This window comes from Urocampus carinirostris, chromosome 3 (assembly GCF_059441175.1).
Source record: "Urocampus carinirostris isolate Australia breed hairy pipefish chromosome 3, RoL_Ucar_1.0, whole genome shotgun sequence".
Lineage (NCBI taxonomy): Eukaryota > Metazoa > Chordata > Actinopteri > Syngnathiformes > Syngnathidae > Urocampus > Urocampus carinirostris.
Genome location: NC_142351.1, coordinates 2,299,924 through 2,325,796, shown reverse-complemented (window position 1 = coordinate 2,325,796; position 25,873 = coordinate 2,299,924). Strand labels below are relative to the sequence as shown.

General features: G+C 40.9%; 1 protein-coding gene across 2 annotated transcripts; it reads right to left on the bottom strand.

The window, feature by feature from the left end:
• Positions 1-1,824: 1,824 nt before the first annotated feature.
• On the bottom strand, positions 1,825-25,402 carry LOC148368274 (nucleoside hydrolase-like). 2 transcript variants are annotated; one of them, XR_015849922.1, is made up of 9 exons: positions 25,192-25,402; positions 10,749-10,928; positions 9,285-9,396; positions 6,684-6,820; positions 6,526-6,603; positions 4,030-4,146; positions 2,261-2,475; positions 2,026-2,044; positions 1,825-1,853 (listed from the first exon to the last, which is right to left on the bottom strand). XR_015849922.1 is itself a non-coding variant. In XM_088330263.1 (7 exons), exons 1-7 carry the CDS (start codon positions 25,363-25,365, stop codon positions 2,323-2,325), a joined length of 951 nt encoding a protein of 316 aa, XP_088186389.1. In that variant the 5' UTR covers positions 25,366-25,402; the 3' UTR covers positions 2,217-2,322. The 2 variants fall into 2 exon arrangements, 1 of the variants encoding a protein (XP_088186389.1); XM_088330263.1 differs by lacking the exons at positions 1,825-1,853; positions 2,026-2,044 and having other exon boundaries at positions 2,217-2,475.
• Positions 25,403-25,873: the final 471 nt, after the last annotated feature.

Below are 25,873 nucleotides of genomic sequence, written 5' to 3'. Positions count from 1 at the left end.
AAAACAAGGGAAAAAGAAAGATGGAAAAGAAAGAACAAGAACGAGAGAGAGAAGGAAATGAAGAAAGAAACCGAGGGAGAGGAAAAACAGAGAATGAAAGAGTCAAACAGAGAAAGAAAGGGAAAAAAGAAAGAAAAAGAAAGAGAACAAGGGGAGACAGAAAGATAGAGAGAACAAAATGAAAGAAAGAAAGAAAGAAAGAACGAAAGGGTAGAAAATAAAACTGAAAAGAGAAAAGGTGAAAAAGAATGTGAGCGGGAGAGCGAAAAAAAGAGAAAAAACCAGACAGAAACAGGGAGAGAGAGAGAGAGAGAGAGAGAGAGAGAGATGCAGATAAAAAGAGAGCAAGAGAAAAAGAAAGAGGGAAAAGAAAGAGCAAGAAGGAAATGAAGAAAGAAACAAAAGGAGAGGAAAAAGAGAGAATGAAAGAGTCAAACAGAGAAATAAAGGGAAAAAAGAAAGAGAGATAAAAGAGAACGAGGGGAAGACATAAAGAGAGACAGGACAAAATGACAGATAGAAAGAAAGAAAGGGTAGAAAAAGGAACAGAAAAGAGACGACCCGAGAAGTATAAAATGTGCTCAGCAAAAGTTGAACCGGTCCCTCATTAGCCTCATTCAGGCATTCACTGTCAGGTGATTTTCCTTTCCACCATCCTTTCTTGTCAGTACATTTCCTTGTACCTCCCGCTTTCCGAGGTTTGTTTTCATGATACGGACAATGCAATACAATCTCTTTCTTTTTCTCTTGCTCTCTTTTTATCTCTCTCTCTCTCTCTCTCTCTCTCTCTCCCTCTCTCTCTCTCTCTCTCTCTCTCTCTCCTCTCTCTCTCTCTCTCTCTCTCTCTCTCTCTCTCTCTCTCTCTGTTTCCATCCATTGTTTTTCTCTTTTTTTCATTCTCCCTCTCACATTCTTTTTTACCCTTTCTCTTGTTCTCTTTTCCGTTCTTTTTTTCTACCCTTTCTTTCTTTCTTTCTTTCTTTCTTTCTTTCTTTCTTTCTTTCATTTTGTCATCCGTCTCTTTCTGTCTTCCCCTTGTTCTCTTTCACTCTCTTACTTTTTTCCCTTGCTTTCTCTCTTTGACTCTTTCATTCTCGGTTTTTCTCCCCCTCTGTTTCTTTCTTTATTTCCTACTCTCTCTCTCTTTCTTGTTCTTTCTTTTTTTCTCTCTCCCTTACTTTTTTCTCTTTCTCTTTCTCTTTCTCTTTCTCTTTCTCTTTCTCTTTCATTCTCTTTCTTTAACTCTTCTTCCCTCCTACAACAAGGAACCATGACATGACGTAAGCGTTCGAGTGAAAGCAGGACAAAGGGCGATGGAGGGATCCCGTTTTATTGGAAGGAAAGTAGAGCCCGAGGGGATCAGGATCGGACTGTATTGGAAGGAAAATTGAGCGTGAGGGGATCAGGACCGGACTTTGTAGGAAGGAAAATGGAGGGCGAGGGGATCAGGATGGGACTTTGTGCTGGAAGGAAAACGGAGCACGAGGGGATCAGGATCGGACTTTATTGGGGCGGCAGTAGCTCAGGAGGTAGAGCGATCGTTTTAGGATTAAGGGATCCCAGTTCGAATCCCGGCTTGTCCGTGTTACATGTCGAAGTGTCCTTGGGTAAGACACTGAACCCCTAATACCGCCAATTAGCAGGTTAGCGCCTTACATGGCTGCAAGGCCGCTATTGGGAAATGTGAAGCACAATGTAAAGCGCTTTGGGAAGTCATTGACTTGAAAAGCGCTAGAGAAATGCAGATCATTTCATTTCATTTCATTTCATTTCATATTGGAAGGGAAACGGAACGTGAAGGGATCAGGATCGGAATTTGTGGCAAGGGAAACGGAGCGCGAGGGGATCAGGATTGGACTTGGTTGGAAGGGAAATGGAGCGCGAGGGGATCAGGATTGGACTATATTGGAAGGGAAACGGAACGTGAAGGGATCAGGATCGGACTTTGTGGGAAGGGAAACGGAGCGTGAGGGGATCAGGATCGGACTTGGTGGGAAGGGTCACGGAGCTTGAGGGGATCAGGATCGGACTTTGTGCTGGAAGGAAAACGGAGCACGAGGGGATCAGGATCGGACTTTATTGGAAGGGAAACGGAACTTGAAGGGATCAGGATCGGAATTTGTGGGAAGGAAAAAGGGAGCGCGAGGGGATCAGGATTGGATTTGGTTGGAAGGGAAATGGAGCGTGAGGGGATCAGGATTGGACTATATTGGAAGGGAAACGGAACGTGAATGGATCAGGATCGGACTTTGTGGGAAGGGAAACGGAGCGTGAGGGGATCAGGATCGGACTTTTGTGCTGGGAAGGGAAAGGCCCACTTTTCTACTTGAGCGCTCGGAGCAGCATCTGCTTGAACTTCTCCAGGTCGACTTTCTTCAAGACGGTGGCTTTGTGCTTCTTCTTCAGGAGGTCCATGTAGTCCAGGACCATCATGCCTTTGGTGTTGGTCCCGTCCAGCTCCACCGTCACCGCCACCTGAGACCGGACCGACAACCCGGGTTCAAGCCGTTTCTGAGGAATGGATTTCTTCCTCTCTAGTTTTTTCTTTACCTCTCTTTCTCATTCTCTCCTTTTTTCCCTTCTTCTATCCGTTTTGTCTTTGTCTTCCTCATTCTCTCACTCTTTCCCCCTTTCTCTTATTCCCTCTATCTTCTTTTTCTCTTTCCCCTTTCTCTGTCTCCCACATTCTCTCAATCTTTAACTTTCTTCTGTTTTCTGGTTCTATTCATCTTTCTTTCTTTATCTCTTCCTCACTCTCTCACTCTTTCCCTCTTTCCTCTCTTTGTCTTTTCCCTTTTGTCTTCCACGTTTTCTCAATCTTTAACTTTCTTCTGTTGTCTTGTTGTATTTCTCCCTTTCTCCCTTTCTCTCTCTTTTTCATCCTCTTTCCCCCTTTGTCTAATTCCCTCTATCCTTCTCATTTCCTCTTTCCCCTTTCTCTATCTTCCTCGTTCCCTGTATCTGTATCTTTTTTTCTCTTGCTTTCTTTTTTCAATGTCTCCCTTTCTCTTTTTATCTTTCTATTGCTCATTCTCTCTTTTTTTTCTTTCGCTTTCCTAATGTTTTCTTCGCCCTTCCTCTGTCTTTCTCTTTATCACTATATTCATCTACTTTTCTTTTGCTTACTCGAGAGAAGAGAGAAATGGAACAAGACTGTTCCTCCCTTTCGCTCTTTCCCTTACTTTCTCGTTTTCTTTATCTTGCTCTTCCTCTCTTTCTTTCTCTCGTTTTGTCTCTCTCTCTTTTTCTCCCTTTCTCTTTTTATCTTTCTATTGCTCATTCTCTCTTTTCAACTTTCTTTCGCTTTCCTAATGTTTTCTTTGCCCTTCCTCCGTCTTTCTCTTTCTCATTATGTTCATCTACTTTTCTCTTGCTTACTCAAGAGAAGAGAGAAATGGAACAAGACCGTTCCTCCCTTTCTCTCTTTTCCTCTCTTTCTCGTTTTCTTTGTCTTGCTCTTCCTCTCTTTCTTTCTCTCGTTTTGTCTCTCTCTCTTTTTCTCCCTTTCTCTTTTTATCTTTCTATTGCTCATTCTCTCTTTTCAACTTTCTTTCGCTTTCCTAATGTTTTCTTTGCCCTTCCTCCGTCTTTCTCTTTCTCATTATGTTCATCTACTTTTCTCTTGCTTACTCAAGAGAAGAGAGAAATGGAACAAGACCGTTCCTCCCTTTCTCTCTTTTCCTCTCTTTCTCGTTTTCTTTGTCTTGCTCTTCCTCTCTTTCTTTCTCTCGTTTTGTCTCTCTCTCTTTTTCTCCCTTTCTCTTTTTATCTTTCTATTGCTCATTCTCTCTTTTCAACTTTCTTTCGCTTTCCTAATGTTTCCTTCGCCCTTCCTCCGTCTTTCTCTTTCTCACTATGTTCCTCTACTTTTCTCTTGCTTGCTCGAGAGAAGGGAGAAATGACCGTTCCTCCCTTTTCCTCTCTTTCTCGTTTTTCTTTATCTTGCTCTTCCTCTCTTTCTTTCCCTCCTTTTGTCTCTCTCTTTTTCTCCCTTTCTCTTTAATCTCCTTTCTTTTTTTCCCGACTCACCCGGTCACTTTCCGTGACGAGGGACTCATCAATGGCGGCAGCCAAGGCGTACGTGTCGCAAGTGTTGAAGCCATTTCCGGCCGTGATCTCCTTCTGGTAGTCCGCCGACTGAGCTTTCTGTTAGGCAAAAACACTCAAATTTGCTCCAAATCCCGGACGACTCAAAGACTCCTACGACCGGAGGGCCCCAACTGGGGTTCGAACTGGGCACCGGCGTGTGGTTATCGGACACGCCTGTGCCCAATTTTCCTCAACCCTTTATAAGGACGTTTTGAACACCATCGGGTCATTTTTTTTCATTTCCAGAACTGGAAAAAAGAAAAAAGGAAAAAAAAGAAGAAGAAGGGAAAAAAAGAGAACAGTATGAAAAAGGAGAAGAATAGTATCGTTTAAAAAAAGGAACAAAGAAAGAAGAAAGAAGGAAAAATAGGAGAACAATATGAAAAAGGAAAAGAAACCTATCAATTAAAAAAAAGGGAAAAAGAAAGAAAAAGAAGAAAGAAGGGAAAATATCACACACTGGGGTTTTAAATCAATATTGTTTTGTTTTTTTACCAACAGGAGGCGCTAAACCAGGGCTAACTAATTCCAGTTGATGGGTTTTATGAAGGAAACGAGTTTTTTAGCTAGCTATCTGGCTACATTTTAAGATTTGTAGCTAGCTATCTTTCTACTGTTTTAACTTTTTTGCATGCTATCTAGCTAACATTTAACCCTTTTGCTAGATAACAAGGTAGCTAGCTAAGTAGCTTGGTTTTTAGCTTTCTTTTTGGCCAATTCAATGGCTTTTTAATCTTTTAGCAAGCTATCTAGCTCCCTGTTACTTTTCAACCTGTTTAGCTTTCAAGCTAACTATCAAGCTACCCTTTTTAGCTATCTAGCAAGCTATCTAGCTAGCTTTATACATGTTTTTCCATGCTATCCAGCTAACATTGAACCATTATTGCTAGTTAACAGGGTAAAATGTGGCCTTCTTTATAGCTAGCTATCTAGCTAGCTTTATACATGTTTTTCCATGCTATCCAGCTAACATTGAACCCTTTTTGCTAGTTAACAAGGTAAAATGTGGCCTCCTTTATAGCTAACTATCTTCTTTTTTAGCTTTTTATTTGGCCTTTTGAATGGTATTTTATTCTTTTAGCTAGCTATCTAGCTCCCTGTTACTTTTTAACCTGTTTAGCTTTCAAGCTAACTATCAAGCTACCTTTTTAGCTATCTACCAAGCTTTCTAGCTAGCTTTATACATGTTTTTCCATGCTATCCAGCTAACATTGAACCCTTTTTTGCTAGCTAACGAGGTAAAATGTGGCCTCCTATATAGCTAGGTATCTAGCTTGGTTTTTAGCTTTCTATTTGGCCTTTTGAATGGCTTTTTACTCTTTTAGCTCGTGATCTTTCAGCTGTTTACCAAGCTATCTAGTTAGCTTTATACGTGTTTTTCCATGCTATCCAGCTAACATTAAACCATTATTGCTAGTTAACAAGGTAAAATGTGGCCTCCTTAAAAGCTAGCTATCTTCGTTTTTAGCTTTCTATTTGACTTTTTAATCTTTTAGCTAGCTATCTAGCTCCCTGTTACTTTTTAACCTGTTAGCTTTTAAGCTAACTATCAAACTACCTTTTTAGCTGTTTACCAACCTATCTAGCAAGCTTTATATGTGTTTTTCCGTGCTATCGAGCTAACATTGAACCCTTTTTGCTAGTTAACAAGGTAAAATGTGGCCTCCTTTATAGCTAGCTATCTAGCTTGGTTTTTAGCTTTCTATTTGGCCTTTTGAATGGCTTTTTACTCTTTTAGCTCGTGATCTAGTTCGCTTTTAGGTATTTACCTTGCTAGCTAACTTTCAAGCTACCTTTTCAGCTGTTTACCAAGCTATCTAGTTAGCTTTATACGTGTTTTTCCATGCTATCCAGCTAACAATAAACCATTATTGCTAGTTAACAAGGTAAAATGTGGCCTCCTTTAAAGCTAGCTATCTTCGTTTTTAGCTTTCTATTTGGCCTTTTCGATGGCGTTTTACTCTTTTAGCTAGCTATCTAGCTCCCTGTTACTTTTTAACCTGTTTAGCTTTTAAGCTAACTATCAGGCTACCTTTTTAGCTGTTTACCAAGCTATCTAGCTAGCTTTATAGGTGTTTTTCCATGCTATCCAGCTAACATTGAACCCTTTTTTGCTAGCTAACAAGGTAAAATGTGGCCTCCTATATAGCTAGGTATCTAGCTTGATTTTTAGCTTTCTATTTGGCCTTTTGAATAGCTTTTTACTCTTTTAGCTCGTGATGTAGTTCGCTTTTGGGTTTTTACCTTGCTAGCTAACTTTCAAGCTACCCTTTGTAGCTATCTAGCAAGCTATCTAGCTAAAATCCTTTAGAAATGTATACGAGAGCGGCTAACAAAAAGTAGCTCGACGATGGTCCCCAGCGCTAATTCATGCACACTGTCCCTTTAAAGCTAGCGACACTTTTCAAAGGATGCGCAAAGAAGATGGCACCATACCGTCCTGGAGAGGTTTGAAATGTCCCTCATGAAGTTGGCTTTCACCGTCCCCTGAGAAAGCCACTGCTCGCAAAAAGACTGAGAAACAAAAAGCCACAGAGTCGTTCCTTTTACTCTCCGGAAAGAAAGATACAAAAGAAAAAGGAGTATATGCTTACCCATGGGAGGCTATTACTGCAGGTGAACTCCCAGGTAGCAATGGTGGTGGGACAGGTGTAGCGATCCAGGACAATGAAGGCAGCTTCTGTGTCGGCTACAAAGTTAAACTCCCCGCAGATTGTGGTGTTACCTCGAGCTGAAAACACACACCGCAACGCCTGTCATGGAAATGGGTAGTGAGCAAAAGAAAGCGCAGTACAGGCATGTCAAACTGGCCTGGGGGCGGAATGGTCTGAGCTTCAAAAATGTCCAAAAAGTTGGCGTTCTTTTATTAAGCTGCCTCTTCAGTACTTTGCTTTAGCATCCAGACTATGTAGCCTATCCATCTCCATCCATTTTCTGGGTCACTGGGGCAGCAGCCTCACCAAGGAACCCCAGTCCTCCCTATCACCAGCCACTTCAATCCAGTACAACCGACTGGATCCTGGGGTGTTCCCAGGTCAGTCTGGGTTACCCTATGGGCCTCCTGCCAGTGGGACATTCCTGTAACACCTCCCAGGGAGGCGTCCAGGACTCATTCTTATCAGATGTCCAGATGCCACCTCAGCTGGCTTCTCTCAATACGGAGGAGAAGTGGCTATACAAGCTTTTCACCCTGGGGAGAGCCCAGTCAGCCAGTGGAGCAGACACATTTCACCCACTTGACCTTGTTCTACCTTGACCTACACTTCATGACGGTAGGTGAGGGTAGGAACGTAGATCGACCAGTAAATCCTTCTTCACCACGACGCACAGGTACAGGTTCCGCATGGCACGCGCTGCACCGATCCGTCTGTTGGTCCCCAGATCCATCCTATCCTCACTCACAAGACCCCAAGATACTTGAACTCCTCTACTTGAAACATGATCTCATCCCCGACCTGGACAGAGCATGCTCCCTTTTTACGGCAGAGATCCATAAACTCGGACTTGGAGGTTCTAATCTTCATCCGAGCCGCTTCACACTTAGCTGCGAATAGCTCAAGTGAGAGCTGAAGATCACGGCTTGAGGAAGGCAACAGCACCACACATCTGGAAAATGGAGATGCAATGCTGAAGCTTCCAAACCGGACCCCTGCCCCACCAAGTCTGCGCCTAGAAAATCTGTCCATAAAGGTTATGAACAGAATCGCTGACAAGGGGTAGGCTTGGGGGAGTCCAAATCCCACTGGAAACGGATCCGACTCCCTGCCCGAAATGCAAACCAAACACTGGCATTGAGGATAACGGGGTCGCACAGCCCTGATAAGACTGTGGTACCCCATGTTCCAGGAGCACCACCACAGGGCTCCACGGGAACACGGTCAAATGCCTTTGCCTAGTCCAGAAAACACATTTAAGATGGGCAAACTCCCATGCACCCTTGAAGACCCTGCAGCGTGTGTAGAGCTGGTCCACTGTTCCACGGCATGAACAAAAACCACACTGCTCCTTTTGGATCCGAGATTGGACTTCCTTACTACTGTACCGAAGGGTTGTTCAACCCATCCTTCTTTACTGTTCCACATGTTTTTTCACTCTGCTCTCTGTAACCGTCCCTAACCCAACCTCGCGCACTTACATATCAGGTCCCTCATCCGCCTGGCAATTACAGTAGTCCAGGATAGCACTCAACTGCCGGACCAAACATTTTTCTGCTACAATCAGGGTGCAGATGTGGCCCCATTTTAGCAGGGGCCGTCTTGGGAAAAGCCTGATGCCCTCTGCCATCACCCTTCTAAACAAAATATTCACTGACTGTGTTTTTATTCAAGGTACATTAGAAGTTTAGGCTGTGTGGAATGCATCAGACGTTTTTCTGATAACAGAATTCCTGTGAGTGCTGACGCAGAAGGCCAGACGTAGAAGGGCAGACGTCGGGGCGCCGCTGGTATGCGAAGATTGCGGTGCCCAGCCGACACGCCCTCATACGAGGGGAAGACCAATAAGAGAAAGCTAATGTTAACTGCAGATGACACATAGCCAATAGGGGAATAGTAGGATGTCTTTGCTTTGTTTGTTAAAATGTATAAATGATCCCGGGCAATTCGGATGAGGGGGTCTCTGATAGGGTACACTTAGGTCTGCTCCTTTTGGATCCGAGATTGGACTTCCTTACTACTGTACCGAAGGGTTGTTCAACCCATCCTTCTTTACTGTTCCACATGTTTTTTTCACTCTGCTCTCTGTAACCGTCCCTAACCCAACCTCGCACACTTACATATCAGGTCCCTCATCCGCCTGGCAAACACAGTAGTCCAGGATAGCACTCACCTGCCAGACCAATCATTTTTCTGCTACCATCAGGGTGCAGATGTGGCCCCATTTTAGCAGGGGCCGTCTTGGGAAAAGCCTGATCCCCTCTGCCATCACCCTTCTAAACAACAGATCCATCCATCGTTCCACCGCCATGTATGTTTATCATTCTGCTTTTCTTTTTCGTGTGTCATGTAAAGGATGTTGCTCTCTCCTAGTACAGACCGCGAAAGTTACAATCCCTAAAGGAACAGATCGATTCAATCCAAATCTTGGATGTAAAACTACTCTGAAATTGATGGCGGGCCGTATGAAATGATCCACCATCCCGTGGGCCGTTTTTTGACATGCCTGCCATAGTGCGTACTGGAAAAGATAGGCGATACACTCAATGTTGCCTCCCATGATGTACAAGGCTTTGAGCTTCCTGGGGAGGGAAGGATCCAGTTGCACGGCCACTGCAAGGTTGGTCAAAGGTGCTGTAGCCACCAGAGTCACCTACAAATAATAAAGTCAATCAAATCAAATGTATTTGTAAAGGACCTTTCAGGCAATACGTTTTCACCAACACTTGGTGTCACTGATTACCCTCTAATCACACCTCTACCGCCTTATTATTTAAATACTGTTTCCTTGGCCCTGTGCTAGTTTTCTGCCTAGTTTGTCACGTCCTGAGCCTGCTCGTCATACCCTTGTTGTTCTTACCGCCTTTCCTGACCACCAATACCGCCCACCGGACCCTTTGCCTGACTCTGACCACAATTGTTGCTTCCCCCCTCACTTCCTGAGCACGAATCCATTTCCGTATGAAAACCACTCCAGGTTTTCTACCCCTTGGCCCCCGTACGCACACGTGCTGCTGAATTTTCTCGCAGCTGCAAGCTGTTCTTTTCGGGAAGACCAGAGAGCAGGGCATTACCATCGTCCTAACGAGAAGATATATAGAAAGCTTCCGCACCCGAGAGAGTAACGGTTCCGTGATAACGCTTGGATCGGGTTGTACAACTTAAAACAAGAGGAGTAAAGGATTTTATACATTTGACTAAAAATGATTTTATACGATTGACTACAAAGTACATGTATCCATCCATCCATCCATTATCTGCACCGCTTATCCTCAGTAGGGTCGCGGGGGTGCTGGAGCCCATCCCAGCCGATCTTCGGGCAGTGGGCAGGGGACACCCTGAACTGGTTGCCAGCCAGTTGCAGGGCACACAGGGACAGACAATTCACCCACTCATTCACACCCAGGGACAATTTGAACCGGCCAATTAACCTGACATGTTTGTTTTTGGAATGTGGAAGGAAACCGGAGTGCCCGGAGAAAACCCACGCGAGCTCGGGGTGAACATACAAACTCCGCACGGGAAGGTTGGTAGCTGGATTTGAACCCATGACCTCAGAACTGTGCCGCACACGCGCTAACCACCGCGCCGCCGTGCTGCCCCAGTACATGTATCTAGTTCAATAAAAATATTCACTGACTGTGTTTTTATTCAAGGTACATTAGAAGTTTAGGCTGTGTAGAATGCATCAGACGTATTTCTAAGAACAGAAGAAGAAGGCCAGACGTAGAAGGGCAGACGTCAGGGCGCCGCTGGTATGCTAGATTGCGGTGCCCAGCCGACACGCCCTCATACGAGGGGAAGACCAATAAGAGAAAGCTAATGCTAACTGCAGATGACACATAGCCAATAGGGGAATAGTAGGATGTCTTTGCTTTGTTTGTTGAAATGTATAAATGATCCCGGGCAACTCGAAAGAGGGGGTCTCTGATCGGGTACACTTAGGTCTGCTGTTAGGAACAATAAACAAATGATGGTTAAATTCCCAACAGTAGTCGGTCTTACTTCACCCGGATGTTGATCGATCATCCGGATTAAGGCGTGGACGGCTTTCTCCTTCTGCACCAGTTCCAAGCCCGGAGCGTCCGGATCCGGGACGTCCCCCAGTCCGTCCTTCCCGTGGTAGTCGCTGGCGTGTTGCTTGCTGGACAGGAGGGGCTGCGAGCATCCGGCATAGACCGGGATCTGCGGATTGGGAGAGATGGTACAAAAACCACGATAGATCTATTCAACGGGGTTGGGAGGGTCGCTCGAAATCTGTCATTCGATGGAGTGTGAAAAACGCAGTCGGTAACGTCAGCCAAGTCTTGTTCGTTATACCTCCTACCACCAGAGGGCCCCAGGAAGGGGTTTGAACTGGACACAGGTATGTCCAATGATCACACACCTGAACCCTTGAAAACACAGGCTTCAAGCGCAGCCCGCGGGCCGGATCATGCCCGCCGAGGGTTTTAATCCGGCCCGCGTTATCTGCCGTTATCTGCTTTTTTTCTTTCTCTCAATTTCTCTCCATCTTCCTTTCTCACTTTCTTTCTTGCTATCTCTTTCTCACACACTCTTTGTCTCTTTGTTCTTTTTCTGTTCCTCTCTTTTTCAGGCTCTCTATTTCTTTTCCCTCAGTTTTGATTTGTTTGCTCTTTCCCACTCCCAGTCTCTCTATTTCTTCTGTCTCTCTCTTTCTGTGACTATTTATTTTCTATTTCTTTCATGTCTCTCTCTTTTTACTCTCTCTCTGCCTTTTTCTCATCTCTCTCTTTTCTCTCTGTCTCATTTCTTCTCTTTCTCTCTCTTTCTCTTTTTAGTTTTCGCCATTATTATCTTTTCTCTATCTTTTGTTCTCGTTCTCTCCCTCTCTCACTCCTTATTTATTTTCTCTTTCCTCCCCTTGAGAGGGTTTTTTGCTTTGTTTCTCTGCTTCCTGTATTTGCCAAATTTTGGTCTTTGTTCCTGGTTTGGACAGTTCCTTGTTTTGTGTGTTTGGTCCATTTTTTGTTAATAAAGACTGTCCTTGATTTGAGCGCCCCTGCTTCCAGTTTCTGACTCCCCCCGCATGGGTCCATGTACCGCCAAACCCTAACCACTCTACAAATATGCTAATAAAAGATAAAAGAAACTGAATTTAAATAAAACAACTACACTTTGTGATTTAACCTGTTTAGCTTTCAAGCTAACTATCAAGCTACCTTTTTAGGTATTTACTGAGCTATCTAGCTAGCTTTATACATGTTTTTCATGCTATCCAGCTAACATTTGACGCTTTTTGTTAGTTAGCAAGCTCCATTTTGGGCTCCTTCTTTGCTATCTATCTAGATTTGTTTTAGCTTTCTATCTGACTATTTAGTATGTTTTTTACTTTTGGCTAGCTATCTAGCTCGCTGTTACTAAGCTACTTAGCTTAGCTTTCAAGCTACCTTTTTGGCTAATCACCAAGCTAAACTTTGGGCTCCTTTTTAGCTATCTCTCGTTGTTTTTAGCTTTCTAGCCGACTATTTAGATGGCATTTTACTCTTTTAGCTCGCTATCTAGCTCCCTGTTACTTTTTAACCTGTTTAGCTTTCAAGCTAACTATCACGCTACCTTTTTAGCTAATCACCAAGCTAAACTTTGGGCTCCTTTCTAGCTATCTCTCTTTGATTTTAGCTTTCTAGCCAACTTTTTAGATAGCGCTGTACTCTTTTAGCTCGCTATCTAGCTCCCTGTTACTTTTTAACCTGTTTAGCTTTCAAGCTAACTATCACGCTACCTTTTTAGCTAATCACCAAGCTAAACTTTGGGCTCCTTTCTAGCTATCTCTCTTTGATTTTAGCTTTCTAGCCAACTTTTTAGATAGCGCTGTACTCTTTTAGCTAGCTATCTAGCTCCCTGTTACTTTTTAACCTGTTTAGCTTTCAAGCTAACTATCACGCTACCTTTTTAGCTTATCACCAAGCTAAACTTTGGGCTCCTTTCTAGCTATCTCTCGTTGTTTTTAGCTCTCTAGACGACTATTTAGATGGCATTTTACTCTTTTAGCTCGCTATCTAGCTACCTGTTACTTTTTAACCTGTTTAGCTTTCAAGCTAACTATCACGCTACCTTTTTAGCTTATCACCAAGCTAAACTTTGGGCTCCTTTCTAGCTATCTCTCGTTGTTTTTAGCTCTCTAGCCGACTATTTGGATGGCATTTTACTCTTTTAGCTCGCTATCTAGCCACCTGTTACTTTTTAACCTGTTTAGCTTTTAAGCTAACTATCACGCTACCTTTTTAGCTAATCACCAAGCTAAACTTTGGGCTCCTTTCTAGCTATTTCTCGTTGTTTTTAGCTTTCTAGCCGACTATTTAGATGGCGTTTTACTCTTTTAGCTCGCTATCTAGCTACCTGTTACTTTTTAACCTGTTTAGCTTTCAAGCTAACTATCACGCTACCTTTTTAGCTAATCACCAAGCTAAACTTTAGGCTCCTTTCTAGCTATCTCTCTTTGTTTTAAGTTTTCTAGCTGACTATTAATATGGCGTTTTACTCTTTTAGCTCGCTATCTAGCTACCTGTTACTAAGCTTCTTAGCTTAGCTTTCAAGGTAACTATCAAGCTACCTTTTTAGCTAATCGCCAAGCTAACCATTGGGCTCCTTTCTAGCTATCTCTCTTTGTTTTTAGCTTTCTAGCCAACTTTTTAGATAGCGCTTTACTCTTTTAGCTCGCTATCTAGCTCCCTGTTACTTTTTAACCTGTTTAGCTTTCAAGCTAACTATCAAGCTACCCTTTTAGCTTATCACCAAGCTAAACTTTGGGCTCCTTTCTAGCTATCTCTCGTTGTTTTTAGCTCTCTAGCCGACTATTTAGATGGCATTTTACTCTTTTAGCTCGCTATCTAGCTCCCTGTTACTTTTTAACCTGTTTAGCTTTCAAGCTAACTATCACGCTACCTTTTTAGCTAATCACCAAGCTAAACTTTGGGCTCCTTTCTAGCTATCTCTCTTTGATTTTAGCTTTCTAGCCAACTTTTTAGATAGCGCTGTACTCTTTTAGCTCGCTATCTAGCTCCCTGTTACTTTTTAACCTGTTTAGCTTTCAAGCTAACTATCACGCTACCTTTTTAGCTAATCACCAAGCTAAACTTTGGGCTCCTTTCTAGCTATCTCTCTTTGATTTTAGCTTTCTAGCCAACTTTTTAGATAGCGCTGTACTCTTTTAGCTAGCTATCTAGCTCCCTGTTACTTTTTAACCTGTTTAGCTTTCAAGCTAACTATCACGCTACCTTTTTAGCTTATCACCAAGCTAAACTTTGGGCTCCTTTCTAGCTATCTCTCGTTGTTTTTAGCTCTCTAGACGACTATTTAGATGGCATTTTACTCTTTTAGCTCGCTATCTAGCTACCTGTTACTTTTTAACCTGTTTAGCTTTCAAGCTAACTATCACGCTACCTTTTTAGCTTATCACCAAGCTAAACTTTGGGCTCCTTTCTAGCTATCTCTCGTTGTTTTTAGCTCTCTAGCCGACTATTTGGATGGCATTTTACTCTTTTAGCTCGCTATCTAGCCACCTGTTACTTTTTAACCTGTTTAGCTTTTAAGCTAACTATCACGCTACCTTTTTAGCTAATCACCAAGCTAAACTTTGGGCTCCTTTCTAGCTATTTCTCGTTGTTTTTAGCTTTCTAGCCGACTATTTAGATGGCGTTTTACTCTTTTAGCTCGCTATCTAGCTACCTGTTACTTTTTAACCTGTTTAGCTTTCAAGCTAACTATCACGCTACCTTTTTAGCTAATCACCAAGCTAAACTTTAGGCTCCTTTCTAGCTATCTCTCTTTGTTTTAAGTTTTCTAGCTGACTATTAATATGGCGTTTTACTCTTTTAGCTCGCTATCTAGCTACCTGTTACTAAGCTTCTTAGCTTAGCTTTCAAGGTAACTATCAAGCTACCTTTTTAGCTAATCGCCAAGCTAACCATTGGGCTCCTTTCTAGCTATCTCTCTTTGTTTTTAGCTTTCTAGCCAACTTTTTAGATAGCGCTTTACTCTTTTAGCTCGCTATCTAGCTCCCTGTTACTTTTTAACCTGTTTAGCTTTCAAGCTAACTATCAAGCTACCCTTTTAGCTTATCACCAAGCTAAACTTTGGGCTCCTTTCTAGCTATCTCTCGTTGTTTTTAGCTCTCTAGCCGACTATTTAGATGGCATTTTACTCTTTTAGCTCGCTATCTAGCTCCCTGTTACTTTTTAACCTGTTTAGCTTTCAAGCTAACTATCACGCTACCTTTTTAGCTAATCACCAAGCTAAACTTTGGGCTCCTTTCTAGCTATCTCTCTTTGATTTTAGCTTTCTAGCCAACTTTTTAGATAGCGCTGTACTCTTTTAGCTCGCTATCTAGCTCCCTGTTACTTTTTAACCTGTTTAGCTTTCAAGCTAACTATCACGCTACCTTTTTAGCTAATCACCAAGCTAAACTTTGGGCTCCTTTCTAGCTATCTCTCTTTGATTTTAGCTTTCTAGCCAACTTTTTAGATAGCGCTGTACTCTTTTAGCTAGCTATCTAGCTCCCTGTTACTTTTTAACCTGTTTAGCTTTCAAGCTAACTATCACGCTACCTTTTTAGCTTATCACCAAGCTAAACTTTGGGCTCTTTTCTAGCTATCTCTCGTTGTTTTTAGCTCTCTAGACGACTATTTAGATGGCATTTTACTCTTTTAGCTCGCTATCTAGCTACCTGTTACTTTTTAACCTGTTTAGCTTTCAAGCTAACTATCACGCTACCTTTTTAGCTTATCACCAAGCTAAACTTTGGGCTCCTTTCTAGCTATCTCTCGTTGTTTTTAGCTCTCTAGCCGACTATTTGGATGGCATTTTACTCTTTTAGCTCGCTATCTAGCTACCTGTTACTTTTTAACCTGTTTAGCTTTCAAGCTAACTATCACGCTACCTTTTTAGCTTATCACCAAGCTAAACTTTAGGCTCCTTTCTAGCTATCTCTCTTTGTTTTAAGTTTTCTAGCTGACTATTAATATGGCGTTTTACTCTTTTAGCTCGCTATCTAGCTACCTGTTACTTTTTAACCTGTTTAGCTTTCAAGCTAACTATCACGCTACCTTTTTAGCTAATCACCAAGCTAAACTTTAGGCTCCTTTCTAGCTATCTCTCTTTGTTTTAAGTTTTCTAGCTGACTATTAATATGGCGTTTTACTCTTTTAGCTCGCTATCTAGCTACCTGTTACTAAGCTTCTTAGCTTAGCTTTCAAGGTAACTATCAAGCTACCTTTTTAGCTAATCGCCAAGCTAACCATTGGGCTCCTTTCTAGCTATCTCTCTTTGTTTTTAGCTTTCTAGCCAACTTTTTAGATAGCGCTTTACTCTTTTAGCTCGCTATCTAGCTCCCTGTTACTTTTTAACCTGTTTAGCTTTCAAGCTAACTATCAAGCTACCCTTTTAGCTTATCACCAAGCTAAACTTTGGGCTCCTTTCTAGCTATCTCTCGTTGTTTTTAGCTCTCTAGCTGACTATTTAGATGGCATTTTACTCTTTTAGCTCGCTATCTAGCTCCCTGTTACTTTTTAACCTGTTTAGCTTTCAAGCTAACTATCACGCTACCTTTTTAGCTAATCACCAAGCTAAACTTTGGGCTCCTTTCTAGCTATCTCTCTTTGTTTTTAGCTTTCTATCTGACTATTTAGTAGGCTTTTTACTCTTTTAGCTCGCTATCTAGCTCCCTGTTACTAAGCTTCTTAGCTTAGCTTTCAAGGTAACTATCAAGCTACCTTTTTAGCTAATCACCAAGCTAAACATTGGGCTCCTTTCTAGCTATCTCTCTTTGTTTTTAGCTTTCTAGCCAACTTTTTAGATAGCGCTGTACTCTTTTAGCTAGCTATCTAGCTCCCTGTTACTTTTTAACCTGTTTAGCTTTCAAGCTAACTATCACGCTACCTTTTTAGCTAATCACCAAGCTAAACTTTAGGCTCCTTTCTAGCTATCTCTCTTTGTTTTAAGTTTTCTAGCTGACTATTAATATGGCGTTTTACTCTTTTAGCTCGCTATCTAGCTACCTGTTACTAAGCTTCTTAGCTTAGCTTTCAAGGTAACTATCAAGCTACCTTTTTAGCTAATCGCCAAGCTAACCATTGGGCTCCTTTCTAGCTATCTCTCTTTGTTTTTAGCTTTCTAGCCAACTTTTTAGATAGCGCTTTACTCTTTTAGCTCGCTATCTAGCTCCCTGTTACTTTTTAACCTGTTTAGCTTTCAAGCTAACTATCAAGCTACCCTTTTAGCTTATCACCAAGCTAAACTTTGGGCTCCTTTCTAGCTATCTCTCGTTGTTTTTAGCTCTCTAGCCGACTATTTAGATGGCATTTTACTCTTTTAGCTCGCTATCTAGCTCCCTGTTACTTTTTAACCTGTTTAGCTTTCAAGCTAACTATCACGCTACCTTTTTAGCTAATCACCAAGCTAAACTTTGGGCTCCTTTCTAGCTATCTCTCGTTGTTTTTAGCTCTCTAGCCGACTATTTAGATGGCATTTTACTCTTTTAGCTCGCTATCTAGCTACCTGTTACTTTTTAACCTGTTTAGCTTTCAAGCTAACTATCACGCTACCTTTTTAGCTTATCACCAAGCTAAACTTTGGGCTCCTTTCTAGCTATCTCTCGTTGTTTTTGGCTCTCTAGCCGACTATTTAGATGGCATTTTACTCTTTTAGCTCGCTATCTAGCTACCTGTTACTTTTTAACCTGTTTAGCTTTCAAGCTAACTATCACGCTACCTTTTTAGCTTATCACCAAGCTAAACTTTGGGCTCCTTTCTAGCTATCTCTCGTTGTTTTTAGCTCTCTAGCCGACTATTTGGATGGCATTTTACTCTTTTAGCTCGCTATCTAGCCACCTGTTACTTTTTAACCTGTTTAGCTTTTAAGCTAACTATCACGCTACCTTTTTAGCTAATCACCAAGCTAAACTTTGGGCTCCTTTCTAGCTATTTCTCGTTGTTTTTAGCTTTCTAGCCGACTATTTAGATGGCGTTTTACTCTTTTAGCTCGCTATCTAGCTACCTGTTACTTTTTAACCTGTTTAGCTTTCAAGCTAACTATCACGCTACCTTTTTAGCTAATCACCAAGCTAAACTTTAGGCTCCTTTCTAGCTATCTCTCTTTGTTTTAAGTTTTCTAGCTGACTATTAATATGGCGTTTTACTCTTTTAGCTCGCTATCTAGCTACCTGTTACTAAGCTTCTTAGCTTAGCTTTCAAGGTAACTATCAAGCTACCTTTTTAGCTAATCGCCAAGCTAACCATTGGGCTCCTTTCTAGCTATCTCTCTTTGTTTTTAGCTTTCTAGCCAACTTTTTAGATAGCGCTTTACTCTTTTAGCTCGCTATCTAGCTCCCTGTTACTTTTTAACCTGTTTAGCTTTCAAGCTAACTATCAAGCTACCCTTTTAGCTTATCACCAAGCTAAACTTTGGGCTCCTTTCTAGCTATCTCTCGTTGTTTTTAGCTCTCTAGCCGACTATTTAGATGGCATTTTACTCTTTTAGCTCGCTATCTAGCTCCCTGTTACTTTTTAACCTGTTTAGCTTTCAAGCTAACTATCACGCTACCTTTTTAGCTAATCACCAAGCTAAACTTTGGGCTCCTTTCTAGCTATCTCTCTTTGTTTTTAGCTTTCTATCTGACTATTTAGTAGGCTTTTTACTCTTTTAGCTCGCTATCTAGCTCCCTGTTACTAAGCTTCTTAGCTTAGCTTTCAAGGTAACTATCAAGCTACCTTTTTAGCTAATCACCAAGCTAAACATTGGGCTCCTTTCTAGCTATCTCTCTTTGTTTTTAGCTTTCTAGCCAACTTTTTAGATAGCGCTGTACTCTTTTAGCTAGCTATCTAGCTCCCTGTTACTTTTTAACCTGTTTAGCTTTCAAGCTAACTATCACGCTACCTTTTTAGCTTATCACCAAGCTAAACTTTGGGCTCCTTTCTAGCTATCTCTCGTTGTTTTTAGCTCTCTAGCCGACTATTTAGATGGCATTTTACTCTTTTAGCTCGCTATCTAGCTACCTGTTACTTTTTAACCTGTTTAGCTTTCAAGCTAACTATCACGCTACCTTTTTAGCTTATCACCAAGCTAAACTTTGGGCTCCTTTCTAGCTATCTCTCGTTGTTTTTAGCTCTCTAGCCGACTATTTGGATGGCATTTTACTCTTTTAGCTCGCTATCTAGCCACCTGTTACTTTTTAACCTGTTTAGCTTTCAAGCTAACTATCACGCTACCTTTTTAGCTAATCACCAAGCTAAACTTTGGGCTCCTTTCTAGCTATTTCTCGTTGTTTTTAGCTTTCTAGCCGACTATTTAGATGGCGTTTTACTCTTTTAGCTCGCTATCTAGCTACCTGTTACTTTTTAACCTGTTTAGCTTTCAAGCTAACTATCACGCTACCTTTTTAGCTAATCACCAAGCTAAACTTTAGGCTCCTTTCTAGCTATCTCTCTTTGTTTTAAGTTTTCTAGCTGACTATTAATATGGCGTTTTACTCTTTTAGCTCGCTATCTAGCTACCTGTTACTAAGCTTCTTAGCTTAGCTTTCAAGGTAACTATCAAGCTACCTTTTTAGCTAATCACCAAGCTAAACATTGGGCTCCTTTCTAGCTATCTCTCTTTGTTTTTAGCTTTCTAGCCAACTTTTTAGATAGCGCTGTACTCTTTTAGCTAGCTATCTAGCTCCCTGTTACTTTTTAACCTGTTTAGCTTTCAAGCTAACTATCACGCTACCTTTTTAGCTTATCACCAAGCTAAACTTTGGGCTCCTTTCTAGCTATCTCTCGTTGTTTTTAGCTCTCTAGCCGACTATTTAGATGGCATTTTACTCTTTTAGCTCGCTATCTAGCTCCCTGTTACTTTTTAACCTGTTTAGCTTTCAAGCTAACTATCACGCTACCTTTTTAGCTAATCACCAAGCTAAACTTTGGGCTCCTTTCTAGCTATCTCTCTTTGTTTTTAGCTTTCTATCCGACTATTTAGTAGGCTTTTTACTCTTTTAGCTCGCTATCTAGCTCCCTGTTACTAAGCTTCTTAGCTTAGCTTTCAAGGTAACTATCAAGCTACCTTTTTAGCTAATCACCAAGCTAAACATTGGGCTCCTTTCTAGCTATCTCTCTTTGTTTTTAGCTTTCTAGCCAACTTTTTAGATAGCGCTGTACTCTTTTAGCTAGCTATCTAGCTCCCTGTTACTTTTTAACCTGTTTAGCTTTCAAGCTAACTATCACGCTACCTTTTTAGCTTATCACCAAGCTAAACTTTGGGCTCCTTTCTAGCTATCTCTCGTTGTTTTTAGCTCTCTAGCCGACTATTTAGATGGCATTTTACTCTTTTAGCTCGCTATCTAGCTACCTGTTACTTTTTAACCTGTTTAGCTTTCAAGCTAACTATCACGCTACCTTTTTAGCTTATCACCAAGCTAAACTTTGGGCTCCTTTCTAGCTATCTCTCGTTGTTTTTAGCTCTCTAGCCGACTATTTGGATGGCATTTTACTCTTTTAGCTCGCTATCTAGCCACCTGTTACTTTTTAACCTGTTTAGCTTTCAAGCTAACTATCACGCTACCTTTTTAGCTAATCACCAAGCTAAACTTTGGGCTCCTTTCTAGCTATTTCTCGTTGTTTTTAGCTTTCTAGCCGACTATTTAGATGGCGTTTTACTCTTTTAGCTCGCTATCTAGCTACCTGTTACTTTTTAACCTGTTTAGCTTTCAAGCTAACTATCACGCTACCTTTTTAGCTAATCACCAAGCTAAACTTTAGGCTCCTTTCTAGCTATCTCTCTTTGTTTTAAGTTTTCTAGCTGACTATTAATATGGCGTTTTACTCTTTTAGCTCGCTATCTAGCTACCTGTTACTAAGCTTCTTAGCTTAGCTTTCAAGGTAACTATCAAGCTACCTTTTTAGCTAATCGCCAAGCTAACCATTGGGCTCCTTTCTAGCTATCTCTCTTTGTTTTTAGCTTTCTAGCCAACTTTTTAGATAGCGCTTCACTCTTTTAGCTCGCTATCTAGCTCCCTGTTACTTTTTAACCTGTTTAGCTTTTTAGATAACTATCAAGCTACCTTTTTAGCTAATCACCAAGCTAAACTTTGGGCTCCTTTCTAGCTATCTCTCGTTATTTTTAGCTCTCTAGCCGACTATTTAGATGGCATTTTACTCTTTTAGCTCGCTATCTAGCTCCCTGTTACTTTTTAACCTGTTTAGCTTTCAAGCTAACTATCACGCTACCTTTTTAGCTAATCACCAAGCTAAACTTTGGGCTCCTTTCTAGCTATCTCTCTTTGTTTTTAGCTTTCTATCTGACTATTTAGTAGGCTTTTTACTCTTTTAGCTCGCTATCTAGCTCCCTGTTACTAAGCTTCTTAGCTTAGCTTTCAAGGTAACTATCAAGCTACCTTTTTAGCTAATCACCAAGCTAAACATTGGGCTCCTTTCTAGCTATCTCTCTTTGTTTTTAGCTTTCTAGCCAACTTTTTAGATAGCGCTGTACTCTTTTAGCTAGCTATCTAGCTCCCTGTTACTTTTTAACCTGTTTAGCTTTCAAGCTAACTATCACGCTACCTTTTTAGCTTATCACCAAGCTAAACTTTGGGCTCCTTTCTAGCTATCTCTCGTTGTTTTTAGCTCTCTAGCCGACTATTTAGATGGCATTTTACTCTTTTAGCTCGCTATCTAGCTACCTGTTACTTTTTAACCTGTTTAGCTTTCAAGCTAACTATCACGCTACCTTTTTAGCTTATCACCAAGCTAAACTTTGGGCTCCTTTCTAGCTATCTCTCGTTGTTTTTAGCTCTCTAGCCGACTATTTGGATGGCATTTTACTCTTTTAGCTCGCTATCTAGCCACCTGTTACTTTTTAACCTGTTTAGCTTTCAAGCTAACTATCACGCTACCTTTTTAGCTAATCACCAAGCTAAACTTTGGGCTCCTTTCTAGCTATTTCTCGTTGTTTTTAGCTTTCTAGCCGACTATTTAGATGGCGTTTTACTCTTTTAGCTCGCTATCTAGCTACCTGTTACTTTTTAACCTGTTTAGCTTTCAAGCTAACTATCACGCTACCTTTTTAGCTAATCACCAAGCTAAACTTTAGGCTCCTTTCTAGCTATCTCTCTTTGTTTTAAGTTTTCTAGCTGACTATTAATATGGCGTTTTACTCTTTTAGCTCGCTATCTAGCTCCCTGTTACTAAGCTTCTTAGCTTAGCTTTCAAGGTAACTATCAAGCTACCTTTTTAGCTAATCACCAAGCTAAACATTGGGCTCCTTTCTAGCTATCTCTCTTTGTTTTTAGCTTTCTAGCCAACTTTTTAGATAGCGCTGTACTCTTTTAGCTAGCTATCTAGCTCCCTGTTACTTTTTAACCTGTTTAGCTTTCAAGCTAACTATCACGCTACCTTTTTAGCTTATCACCAAGCTAAACTTTGGGCTCCTTTCTAGCTATCTCTCGTTGTTTTTAGCTCTCTAGCCGACTATTTAGATGGCATTTTACTCTTTTAGCTCGCTATCTAGCTCCCTGTTACTTTTTAACCTGTTTAGCTTTCAAGCTAACTATCACGCTACCTTTTTAGCTAATCACCAAGCTAAACTTTGGGCTCCTTTCTAGCTATCTCTCTTTGTTTTTAGCTTTCTATCCGACTATTTAGTAGGCTTTTTACTCTTTTAGCTCGCTATCTAGCTCCCTGTTACTAAGCTTCTTAGCTTAGCTTTCAAGGTAACTATCAAGCTACCTTTTTAGCTAATCACCAAGCTAAACATTGGGCTCCTTTCTAGCTATCTCTCTTTGTTTTTAGCTTTCTAGCCAACTTTTTAGATAGCGCTGTACTCTTTTAGCTAGCTATCTAGCTCCCTGTTACTTTTTAACCTGTTTAGCTTTCAAGCTAACTATCACGCTACCTTTTTAGCTTATCACCAAGCTAAACTTTGGGCTCCTTTCTAGCTATCTCTCGTTGTTTTTAGCTCTCTAGCCGACTATTTAGATGGCATTTTACTCTTTTAGCTCGCTATCTAGCTACCTGTTACTTTTTAACCTGTTTAGCTTTCAAGCTAACTATCACGCTACCTTTTTAGCTTATCACCAAGCTAAACTTTGGGCTCCTTTCTAGCTATCTCTCGTTGTTTTTAGCTCTCTAGCCGACTATTTGGATGGCATTTTACTCTTTTAGCTCGCTATCTAGCCACCTGTTACTTTTTAACCTGTTTAGCTTTCAAGCTAACTATCACGCTACCTTTTTAGCTAATCACCAAGCTAAACTTTGGGCTCCTTTCTAGCTATTTCTCGTTGTTTTTAGCTTTCTAGCCGACTATTTAGATGGCGTTTTACTCTTTTAGCTCGCTATCTAGCTACCTGTTACTTTTTAACCTGTTTAGCTTTCAAGCTAACTATCACGCTACCTTTTTAGCTAATCACCAAGCTAAACTTTAGGCTCCTTTCTAGCTATCTCTCTTTGTTTTAAGTTTTCTAGCTGACTATTAATATGGCGTTTTACTCTTTTAGCTCGCTATCTAGCTACCTGTTACTAAGCTTCTTAGCTTAGCTTTCAAGGTAACTATCAAGCTACCTTTTTAGCTAATCGCCAAGCTAACCATTGGGCTCCTTTCTAGCTATCTCTCTTTGTTTTTAGCTTTCTAGCCAACTTTTTAGATAGCGCTTCACTCTTTTAGCTCGCTATCTAGCTCCCTGTTACTTTTTAACCTGTTTAGCTTTTTAGATAACTATCAAGCTACCTTTTTAGCTAATCACCAAGCTAAACTTTGGGCTCCTTTCTAGCTATCTCTCGTTATTTTTAGCTCTCTAGCCGACTATTTAGATGGCATTTTACTCTTTTAGCTCGCTATCTAGCTCCCTGTTACTTTTTAACCTGTTTAGCTTTCAAGCTAACTATCACGCTACCTTTTTAGCTAATCACCAAGCTAAACTTTGGGCTCCTTTCTAGCTATCTCTCTTTGTTTTTAGCTTTCTCCTCTGACTATTTAGTAGGCTTTTTACTCTTTTAGCTCGCTATCTAGCTCCCTGTTACTAAGCTTCTTAGCTTAGCTTTCAAGGTAACTATCAAGCTACCTTTTTAGCTAATCACCAAGCTAAACATTGGGCTCCTTTCTAGCTATCTCTCTTTGTTTTTAGCTTTCTAGCCAACTTTTTAGATAGCGCTGTACTCTTTTAGCTAGCTATCTAGCTCCCTGTTACTTTTTAACCTGTTTAGCTTTCAAGCTAACTATCACGCTACCTTTTTAGCTTATCACCAAGCTAAACTTTGGGCTCCTTTCTAGCTATCTCTCGTTGTTTTTAGCTCTCTAGCCGACTATTTAGATGGCATTTTACTCTTTTAGCTCGCTATCTAGCTACCTGTTACTTTTTAACCTGTTTAGCTTTCAAGCTAACTATCACGCTACCTTTTTAGCTTATCACCAAGCTAAACTTTGGGCTCCTTTCTAGCTATCTCTCGTTGTTTTTAGCTCTCTAGCCGACTATTTGGATGGCATTTTACTCTTTTAGCTCGCTATCTAGCCACCTGTTACTTTTTAACCTGTTTAGCTTTCAAGCTAACTATCACGCTACCTTTTTAGCTAATCACCAAGCTAAACTTTGGGCTCCTTTCTAGCTATTTCTCGTTGTTTTTAGCTTTCTAGCCGACTATTTAGATGGCGTTTTACTCTTTTAGCTCGCTATCTAGCTACCTGTTACTTTTTAACCTGTTTAGCTTTCAAGCTAACTATCACGCTACCTTTTTAGCTAATCACCAAGCTAAACTTTAGGCTCCTTTCTAGCTATCTCTCTTTGTTTTAAGTTTTCTAGCTGACTATTAATATGGTGTTTTACTCTTTTAGCTCGCTATCTAGCTACCTGTTACTAAGCTTCTTAGCTTAGCTTTCAAGGTAACTATCAAGCTACCTTTTTAGCTAATCGCCAAGCTAACCATTGGGCTCCTTTCTAGCTATCTCTCTTTGTTTTTAGCTTTCTAGCCAACTTTTTAGATAGCGCTTTACTCTTTTAGCTCGCTATCTAGCTCCCTGTTACTTTTTAACCTGTTTAGCTTTTTAGATAACTATCAAGCTACCTTTTTAGCTAATCACCAAGCTAAACTTTGGGCTCCTTTCTAGCTATCTCTCGTTATTTTTAGCTCTCTAGCCGACTATTTAGATGGCGTTTTACTCTTTTAGCTCGCTATCTAGCTCCCTGTTACTTGTGAACATGTTTAGCCTTGAAGCTAACCATCACGCTTCCTTTTTGACTTTTTAGCAAGCCATTTTAGAAATGTGTATCAAGGCGGGTGCCCTTTGCGCTAAATAGTTTCGAAAAGTAGCTCGACGCTAGAAAAAGGCGGGAAAGCCCTGTTTAAAACACACAAAGCGTTTCGGGGGACCCGAGAGTGAGCGCACTGGTTCCGGTTTTCAACAGGTAACCAGTAAAGGTACGGGATTCCTTTCTCGAAGTTTCTGAATAAAACAGGAAGCTACTCACGTCCAGCCGCTCGCAGACCTTCAGAACCCTGAGGGTGTTCTTCAGGACCTTCTCGATGGGCGTGTTTCCGTGGCAACAGGTGATGCCCAATATCTCCACCTGAGGCGCCGACATGGCCATCATGATGGCCTGGGCGTCGTCCACGCCCGTGTCTACGTCCAGGATCAGCTTCATTCTCGTCCTGGGAGGAGACCCAAGTACCACATTTTAAAAAAAATATGCATATATTTTGCTTTCGTTCGAAAAAAAATACTACAGAACTACGGCGATACCGTCGTAAAACTACAAAAACATTACTAGTAGAGTATTATTGAAAACATACTATAGAAATGATAGAAAAATACGATAAAAAATACTACGACGGAGTTACGTCAAAAATCAGAACTACAACTACAATACTACTAGAAAATACTACTACAGAAATATGCTCAAAATATAATCTAAATAACACTATAGAAATACTACAAAAACACGACAAAAGTAATACTATAATATAACGTATTAAAGAAATGATACAAAAGTACTATGGAAATACTACAAAAATACTACGACGGAGATACTTCAAATATTAGAAATACCACTACAATACCAATAGAAAATACTATTACAGAGATATGCTCAGAATATAATGTGAAAAATACTATAGAAATACTACAAAACACTATGAAAGTAATACTATAAT